This window comes from Lathyrus oleraceus, chromosome 6 (assembly GCF_024323335.1).
Source record: "Lathyrus oleraceus cultivar Zhongwan6 chromosome 6, CAAS_Psat_ZW6_1.0, whole genome shotgun sequence".
In the NCBI taxonomy this organism is placed as follows: Eukaryota; Viridiplantae; Streptophyta; class Magnoliopsida; order Fabales; family Fabaceae; genus Lathyrus; species Lathyrus oleraceus.
In genome coordinates, this window is record NC_066584.1 from 314,385,473 (window position 1) to 314,395,778 (window position 10,306).

The following is a 10,306-nucleotide window of genomic DNA, read 5'->3' on the forward strand; positions in this document are numbered from 1 at the left end:
TAATATTTTTTATATTGTTTTATGCTACTATTTTATGTTTTTTATACCACTTTTGTCTAATGTTATTTTTGTATAATGAATAAGAAGTTTTTCTCTAAATATGATGAGTTTTGTTGTTATTTGGTAATGTATGAATGACTAAACACAAAATTATGTTATTCTCTATAGGTGTATGTATGGCTTAATAAAAAATCTTGTAAAAAACTGAACCAACCGAATCAACCAAATCATATTTGTTTGGTTTGGTTTTATTTATAAAAGCCAACTGAACCAACCAAACCGCATGCTTTTTTCGCTTGCGGTTTAGATGATTTTTAGTGTCAAAACCGTCCAAACCGCACCGTGAACACCCATAGTGCAGGATGATTAAAGGTAAATATTAGAGGTATAACATGGGGGTAGCATATGAGAAGCGAAAAAAAATATGATTTGGATCTTTGGAGGACCTTATCAATTATTGATCAGAGATAAGAGAAAACATGATATGGAATGTGGGCAATGGGGACATGATAAAGGCTTTAAGCAATTATTGGGTTGATTACAAGATTATACTAAAGAATCACATGATAAGTAATTCCCATGTAACTATTAATAGCAAAATTAAATATCTCAAATGGATAGTGAAGATTGGGAATGGGCGAAGTTAAAAAGACTTGTTTCAGTATAACATTCTTGATAGGATATCAGCCATTCATCCTCCTAAGAATGAGTTAAGCATTAATGACAACAAGTGGAGAGTCACCTCTAATGGAAATTACTTCTTTGAATTTGCTTATGGTATATGGACAAGAATAGGAAATAGCAAGGACAAAAGGGATTGCAAGAGTATCTGGAGAATTCAAGTCCCAGAAAGAATCTGCCTACATATCTAGATGATGCAGCATGATAGGTTGAAGACCAAAGCAACACTTGCAAGTAGACACGTCTCGGATCCTTAATGCACTGACTATGGTAGTGATCAGTAAACCATGCTTCAAGTTATTAGAGATTTCCCTTTTATCGGGTACATATGGTTAAAACTGGTGTATAAAGATAATTCGGACATGTTTTTCAAAGTAGAAGCGCGCGAATGGATTCAACAAAATTTGTATAGGAATTACAACAACCAAAAAGAGAAACAATGGAAATCTATATGGGAAAATGCGTGTCATGTCATTTGGTTCTTGAGGAATCAGAAAATGCATCCTGAAAATTATATCATGCCTAAGGACATCGTGCAGATAATCCACAAAAGATTTCAACAATATCAAGCTATGGAAATGATCCAGAAAGTGAAAATCAAGACCAACCTAGTTCGTGTGCACAAGTGGAACCCCTATGAGAAGAATTGGATAGTGATGAGTACTGATTGGGCGGTGCTTACCAACCAAAAGGCAGGATGTAGAGGTATGATTCAAGACAATAAAGTTAATTGGATTCGTGGTTTCACGAACCATGGCCTTTTTCTAACCTCCATGGTTGGTGACCTTTTTCCAACCTTCATGGTTATTGACCTTTTTCCAACCCCCATGGTTTATGACCTTTTTCCGACCTCCATGGTTGATGATCTTTTTCCAACCTCTGGGTTGTTGACCTTTTTCTAACCTCTATGTTCATGATTTATTGCCAACTAATGAGTCGGTGACGATCTTTCTTTTATTATACATCTCTCTCAAAAAGGATAAAATTGAAACCTCCAATAGTAGTGGCCTCCTGAAACTCTCTTGATCAACTTGCGAGTTCCTCGATTCAGTTATCGAATGTCGAAGAATCGCCACCATACAAAAACCAGAACTAGAGTCCACCTCTATCAATACCAATCACTCTTTCAACAAAAATAACCCTCATTGCTGAATATCATGCATAATTTCATGCATCGTGTAAATAAATCATACATTGCATGTATCATGCACATCAAACATTTCTCTTAGGATTGTCCTTGTTCCCCCAACAAATATTTCAGTCAATCCCCAACAGGTAAACCTATAAAAGTTTGTTTGCCATTCCATATCCCATATAAACAAATTCCCAATAATACACTTACTTTCCTTTTAATGCATCTCCATCCTTAACAGATAATTTTTTGGATATTCTTGTATTTTATCCTCTTCTACCTTGAATGCCTCAAAAGTTGTCACCATTCATACATTCAAGTCCAAGATGATTAAATAGGGGCAATTGTCATACCCAAAAATTTGCCCTACTTTTTTCAATTTTTGTCTGGCTTATTGCTGATATCATATGCATAACTCACATATCATAAGGCATTCATTTACAATTGCATCTTTCAAATAACATCATTGATTCGAAAGTTTCTTGCTATTTAAGATACAAGACATTTAAGTAGAATTTTCAAGATTATGGTTATAATGGTTCATATGGACATCTTAATTATAGATGCAACAAAATTGGTGGATTGATCTTGTTTCTTTAGTCAAGTCCCCAAGGAAACCCTAATCTTTGGTTTTGGACCTCAGATGTTTTTTAAGTTACACCATGTCAATGACATATGTGAGTCAATTTCAAGTCTTGGCCTTAGTCCATAGGGGTTAACCATTAAGGAATATCCTTTTGTTGACCATTTTCATCCTTATTGGGTGAACTTTTTTATTTTGTTTGGTTCATTGGTATGATATGTCATCCAAGATATCAAGAGCTTTCAAAGGTAAGATCTTAGTCAAGTTCAAGTCCATATTCAAGAGGCCATTTTTCATTTTAAGAAAACCCATTTTACATTACAAATCTAAATTACAAAAAGCAAGTACACAAAACTACACATGTTTCCTAGAGTTGACTTTTGGTCCACTGTTGACTTTTGGTCAAACAATTGACCAAAGTCAACTCACTATCCTATCCTACTTGCTTCGACATATTCATGGATCTCCCCTTATTTGTGTCTCCAAATCTTCAATGATTTGCCTTAAACGTGTCACAAATGAGCCTTAGTCATTCCACCTTATGCATATTACCCCTACAAGGACAAAATTCCAACACATAAGCACATACATAAATACAAAGTCAAGATCCATAAACACATCATGCATGCCATTCAACATTAACATAACATTTCACAATGTGTCATAAAATTAACACTTCAAACATTTTTGACATTTGACTAATAACTTCATAATTGATCCACACATGACAATGTGGCATAACATATATAATCACTAATTCCACTTCATCTTTCATTAACATAACTTATAAGCAAATTGTAATTTTAAACCATTTTCATGAGAATCCTATTGTTCCTAACAACAAGTATAAACATTTTTCAACTAACTTTGAAATTCAAACCATGCTAACATTCAATAGATGATCTCAAATTCAATATTCAGTTTCTAACCATTTAACACCAACTTACAATTCAATCATGCCCAACAATGGTTCAAGTTACATAGTTATCCTTAAACTTTCTGAAAATTCCGAAAATACCCTTCGAGGGTTTAGCTTCATTTTGTTCAGAATTGTGAACAGTGTCGTCTTCTTCCCTCTGTTTCAATGGCGGCGTGAGCAGTGTCGTCTTCTTCTTCTTTGCACCAGGTAAAAATTATCACGAATCTTCTCCTTCTTTAATGTTATCTGGGATTTTCAATTTTTCAACTTATTTTGTTAAATTTGTGATATAGGGTTTTCAACTTATTTTGAAATTGAATTCTGGAACTTGAAGCTATTGGTAATTCAGGTTAGAGCTCTTTGTCATGGTTAATAGTGAAATTCATGGTATGAACAATTTAAATGTGGTAGCATATTGTCATGGGTTGGATGTAGTTGCTTAGAGTTGTTTGTTTGCTAATTGTTCTGTTCTTGAAATACCTCATGAGATTGAACTATTTCCAAATACATTATTAATACGATAGCTTCAAGTGAGTTCAATTTTTGTTGTCCAGTTTGATTTGTTTGTTGTATTGGAGTTGTCATGTATACTTGAGATGAGTATTTATAGGAACCAATTGAAAATTCTAACCACTAAGAAAACCCGAAAGAAAATTCTGGTGCAGTTTGATGCTTTGGCTGTGATTGATTGTATCAATTCCATGAGCACTTTGGTTGCTCTAGAGTTCATTGCTAGTGATATTAAAACTTTAATTGCTAGTGATTGATTGTATCAATTCCATGAGCACTTTGGTTGCTCTAGAGTTCATTGCTAGTGATATTAAAACTTTAATTGCTAGTTTTAAAATTGGGTCTGTTATGTTTTTAAATAGACAGTTCATTGGTGATTCCCATAACCTTATTGGTTTGGGGAAACTTTGTGGAGCTAAGTCTTGGCTAGTATAGCCACCTTCTTGTAACTCTGTAATGCCCTCTTTGGGATCTTTCTGTTAATGTTATGAATTTTCCATAAAATAAATTTCAAGATTAATTTAAAAAACTCTAGACTCTCGATGCACTACACCATGGAGGTAAGGATTCCTGGACACCAAAAGGGAAAGTCAAGAAGAAAAAGCATGACAGTGGTTAATACAGTAACATAGAGAGTAAAATAATGAGAACTATCATGCCTAGAATAATTGGAATAATCACCGCCTTTTCCTTAGCACATAACTTTTTTGGTTGCATCATTATATAGTTTCTTTATTGGAAAAGTTATAGTAGTTATAGTGTGTGGTGCCACTATTGTTGGATAAAGCACATAATTCTTATTTAGAGCATGTATTTGTTGTTACTTATATAGAGTTATATTTTTATATCAACCATGAGGATTAAATAATAATAGGTTTGTAAATACCATATTACATACCATAAACTCTTATTTGAGTGATAAATATTAATAGGTTTATTTCAAATTTCTACTCTATTAGTGATAAATATTAATATTGTATTTGATGACTAGAATGACATCTAAAAAATATGTGAAAAGTTTAGAGAAGGATGGAAAAGTTGTTGCAAAATGGGGGGATGACAGTAAAACAGAAAGTTTGCTGAAAATTTGCATTGAAGAAATAGAAGCGGGTAATAGGCCAACTACCCACTTCAGTAAAGAAGGGTGGAAGAATATTACTGAAAAATTTCAAAATAAAACCGGGTATGCTTATGATCGCACTCAACTAAAAAATAGATGGGATACATTGAAAAGAGAGTTTTCGTCATTTGTGAAGTTAGTGGATAAGCAAACTGGAGTAGGATGGGATCATGAAAAGAAAACTATCATGGCTGACGATGATTGGTGGGCTGAAAAGAGTAAGGTACGATTATGTCGATGTATACTAGACTAGTATTTAATTAATTGCATGAAGTTTTTCATGATATATGTTTTGAATGTTTATTTATTTTTCAGGAGGATCCAGATATTTTGAAATGGAAACATGGAGGACCTAAGTTTGTTGAATTGCTAGATAAATGTTTCAAGGGTGCCATAGCTACTGGATTCGCCCTTTACAAACCATATGAAGATCAATTACCATGTGAAGGATCAGAATCTATTTTTGAAGACGGTCGTGAGAATAACACAATTACTGAGGATGAAGGAGATGCAGATAATTTTGATGTTGACAATGAAGTACAACCCAATCCAACACCAAGTTCTTCCAAAAAGAGAAAGGTTTTAGGGAAAGGAGAGAAAATCGGGGCAACAGAGATACTTCAACGATCTCTTGATCGTATACTCGATGGGTTTGGGCCAAGCCAACAAGGACTCCCAGAAGATAACATTAGTTATGCTAAATGTTTGAAAATGTTGGATGAAATCCCATCCTTGGTAAAAGGATCACATTTACACTTTAAGGCTGTTAGAATCCTTGCCAATAAAGAAAATATGACAACATTTTCTTACTTCATGAATACCTCAACTGCTGATATGGCTCTTGATTGGATAGACACTTGTCCCGAAAAAAAATATCTGCGTGATCGTTGATAGGATTGCATGCTTCTTAGAAAAAAACCATTAATAGTTTGAACTATTATGTTTTTATTAGCTTGATGTAATATGATATTTTTCATTATTGATACCAAATGGAAATTTCATTATTGACTTGTTAGAATATGTGATTTTGGATTCTTAAATGTCATTCTTGTGTTCTTACTTTCTTGCTTTAAGGATTTAAGGTGTCATGATCTTTAACTATCCAAACATTTATAATTTTACATTTTTGTGTAACAGGATGGGTGAAAATTCAAATAAGAGTTTGGGTGAGAGTTCAGATGATAGTTCATATGAGAGTGACAATACTTCTGAAATAGATATTGAAGTCCAACAGGTTGATAGAAGTCAATATCATATTGCAACGGTGATGGCTGCTTTTATGGTTACAAACCATGTTTTGAAATACATTGTCAAAGAAAAGAAAACTACGTCAATTCTCTCCGGCCAACTATGGTTTATAGAGTTGATAACAGGAAATGATAACAAGTTTTTTGAGCAACTTCGAATGAGGAAACAAGTCTTTCAGAATTTGGTATGCGAGTTAACTAATAATTGTGGGTTGACACCTGCTAAACACATTGGAGTTGAGGAAAGTGTTGGGATATTCTTATATATGATAGGGCAACCTTCCTCATATAGAAATGCCCAAGAGCGATTTCAACATTCTAGTGAGACCATTCATAAACATTTCAACAAAGTTTTAGAAGTTGTATGCAAGTTGGGGAAAAAAGTCATAAAACATGTTGATCTTGTTGACTCTTCTAAATATATCAGAGATGATAATAGATATTGGCCTTACTTCAAAGACTGTATAGGGGCAATAGATGGCACACATATTAAAATACATGTCCCAACAGAGAAACAAAAACCGTTTTTCAATAGGAAAGGACATACAAGTACTAATGTGATGGCTGTGTGTGACTTCAATATGTGCTTTACTTTTGCACTGTGTGGATGGGAAGGATCTGTTCATGATGCAAAGATTCTTATGGATACTCTTCGTAAACCCAATTTACGATTTCCTTATCCCACAAAAGGTTAGTTTTTGGTACTTCAAATATTTTATTAGTATAATTAATATTTTTATGTTCTTATCTGATATGTTTTGTTTATATATACAGGTAAATACTATCTTGTAGATTAAGGATACCCGTCACTTAAAGGTTTCTTGGCACCATACAAGAATGCAAGGTATCATCTTACACATTTTAGACTTGCTCCAGGATTCAGATCAAGAAATAAAATTTTTAATTATTATCATTCTAGTTTGAGAAGTGTGATTGAAAGAACTTTTGGCGTGGTAAAAGCAAGATGGAAAGTATTACAAGAAATGCCTAATTTCAAGCTTCAAACTCAAATGGCTATTATTTGGGTTTGTTTTGCACTTCATAACTTTTTAAGAAGAACAGACTCAAGTGACTTGGATATTCTTGAAAGTTTAGAGAACATCAATGGTTTACAAGACAATGAGCAAGATTTCCATGAAGGAGATGGAAATGGTGTACCTACTCATGGTGAATGGAAAGCTCCAACTCAAGCTGATGTTAGATATATTGAAGAAATAAGAAACACTATCAGAGACCAATTGCCAAGAAACATGGGGCGACAACGACAATAATTTTATTTTTATGTTTAATGGCTTTAGAAAAATTAGAATGAGACTTAAAAAAGATGTAGTTTTTTTTTATGTTTGATGACTATAAAAAAACTAGAATGAGTCTTTAAGAAGATGTAGTTTTATTTTTATGTGTTTGTTTTATAATGCTTTAAAAATATTTCTATGGAGAAACTAGCATTAGAGGTCTTATCCCAAATATATATAATATATATAATATATATATATATAATATATATATATATATATATATATATATATATATATATATATATATATATATATATATATATATATATATATATTATATATATATATATATATATTATATATATATATATATATATATATATATATATATATTATATATAATATTGTTATTTAAAAGCGTTATTATTTTTAATCGTAAAGTAACAGAAATATTTTTAAAAATTATATAATAATTATTAGTTCATTATCATGTATAATCATCTATTCATATATTTAATACTAATTTTTATGTCCTTTTTAGTAATTTATATTTAAAAAATTATTTTTACGTTTAAATTGCCAAACAAGAAAAAAATGATTTTAAAAAAAATGATTTTTATGAAAGAAAACAAACACAAATTAACTTCTACTTTTTAAATAAAATCTCTAAAAAAAATCTCAAATTTTTAAAAAAAAAAATCTATTTTATTTAATCTAAAACAAACGGACCCTAACACTCTAGCAATTATTGTTCAAGATACTGCAAATTCAAGTTTAACACTCAATTAACTTCAGTTAACAACTTACATCATAATACTAACTATTTTAATTAATTCAATTAAAATCTCAACATCAGTCATAACATAGTCATAAGGCTTGCTTCAAACTCATTCACAAACTCCACTTTTTAGCATTAACTAACTATTACATAACTAACCTAATTGATTCTTTCACATCAAACTCACTTACTAATTTCAAACCAATTTTACTTAAATTCAATAATTTACTAACTATGATTCCTATTATACAGGATACACTAACCTAGTTCAATACCATAACTTACTATCTGAAGCTAGCAAAAATATACCCAAATGCATCGCACGCTCGAATATATAATAGAGTCGCTATCGAACTTTATTTATTCCCGAAGGAAAGGGAAAACATTTATAAAACCCGGGGGAAGAGAAAATGGGTAAGGAAGTAAGTTATGCAAGGGGAAGGTATTAGTACCCCTTACATCCATTGTACTCAATGGGAACCATTTTGATTATTGCCCGCTCGAATGAGTGTTCTATCTAAGGATTATTCACGAAATAATAAGGGAAAAAAGAATGGAATAGATAAAGTGCTCTGAGAGGATTAGGGCCCTCATGCCTACGTATCCTTATAGTGCAATAAGGAATTCAGAGCTCCGTAGTTCATAGAACCAATGGTGGGAGATGAAAGAAGAGTGATAACAAATATGGTTTGAACCAAAGAATAATGTGGTTTGACTCCAAAAAAAGGATGAAATCTGAACCAGAGAGTAAAACTGGCATTAACCACTATATGGTATGGCCGAAGCAATAACCACTATATGGTATGGGCGAAAATCAAAATTAAGTGTTTGACAATAATCCAAACAACTCTCGGTTCAAAGGAAACACTAGATGGAGCTCAAATAAATAATGTATTTGGCTCAAAGAGAGAGTATATCACATGAAGTGAATGATTGTATAAGTTATTGAAGGTAAAAGATTTGGACAAGGAATCATGGATATGAATGGAAGAATAGAGAAAGAGTAAATAAATATGCTCGCGGAGGATTCAAACCAGCCTACGTATTCTCACCATGCAATGAGAAAGTCAGAGCTCCGTAGTTCGTGGAACTAATGCGGAACAAGGAAAGATAGATTGATTGGATTTCCAAGAGGCAAAACAAATTGATTGAAAAGCATGATGTGACATTAACCAATGATAGTAATCAATCACTGAGTTGGTGAAATCATGGTCAGAACATAGATGCTACCAGAGTTTGAGACTCTATAAGGTGGGAAAAGATATTTGACATGGAAGGAAATTCTTGAGTTGAAAAGGAAGTATGGGGATGGGGAGTGGTGCATCGGAGCGTACTTTAACTCAGGTATTAGCATGATGGAGAGGAAAGGGAGTGCTCTTGTGAACATGTCTTCTGAGATGTGGCAGTTCTCTGAGTTCATAGAGGACTCCAATCTAGTTGATTTACCTTACAAGGGTAAATATTAAACTTGGTTTAGTGGAGATGGTAAGGCTATGAGTCACATAGATCTTTTTTTATTGTCTGACGTGTTGATAGATAGTTGGGGCATTGTTGGCCAAACTATAGGCAAAAGGGAGATTTATGACCATTTCCCTATTTGGATTACTATTAACAAATAATATCGGGGTCCTAAACTCTCTAGGTTGCTTGATTATTGGTTCTACAACAAAGATTTTATTGGTTTTGTGAAGATGAATGGAAGAGTATAACGGTAGTATGGAGAAGTCATTTTGTGATTAAGGAGAAATTCAAGATTCTTAAAGGGAGACTTAAGAAGTGGAACTATGAGGTTTTTGGGAAAGTATTATTGGAGGTTAATGATAATACGGACAAGATTAACTCAATTGATGCATTGCTAGGGTGCTGTAAGGAGGAGCAGGTGGAAGGTCTGATGGCTAGTAGAAGCAAGGTTACTAGTGATTTGTGGAGGAAGTAAGATTCTCAAAAGAGTATTCTTAACTAGAAATCTTGCCTAAGGTGGAATAGTGATGGTGATTTGAATAATGCATATTTCCATAATGTTTTGAAAGGTTGGCAAAGACGTAATTTCACCGGTTCTGTTAATTTGGAGTGTGGTTTATGTGATACTGTTAGGGAA

At 32.8% G+C, this 10,306-nt stretch overlaps 1 protein-coding gene across 1 annotated transcript; it reads left to right on the top strand.

Annotated features, from left to right (window-relative positions):
- Positions 1–4,817: 4,817 nt before the first annotated feature.
- On the top strand, positions 4,818–5,836 carry LOC127095407 (L10-interacting MYB domain-containing protein). Its single transcript, XM_051034102.1, has 2 exons — positions 4,818–5,168; positions 5,261–5,836. The coding sequence occupies exons 1-2, from the start codon at positions 4,818–4,820 to the stop codon at positions 5,834–5,836; spliced, it is 927 nt and encodes a 308-aa protein (XP_050890059.1).
- Positions 5,837–10,306: the final 4,470 nt, after the last annotated feature.

Excerpts from the sequence above, each read along its gene's own strand:
- LOC127095407 (XM_051034102.1), top strand. The coding sequence starts at position 4,818 with ATGACATCTAAAAAATATGTGAAAAGTTTAGAGAAGGATGGAAAAGTT. Across the intron at positions 5,169-5,260 it reads GGTGGGCTGAAAAGAGTAAG|GAGGATCCAGATATTTTGAA; the intron begins GTACGATTATGT and ends TTTATTTTTCAG.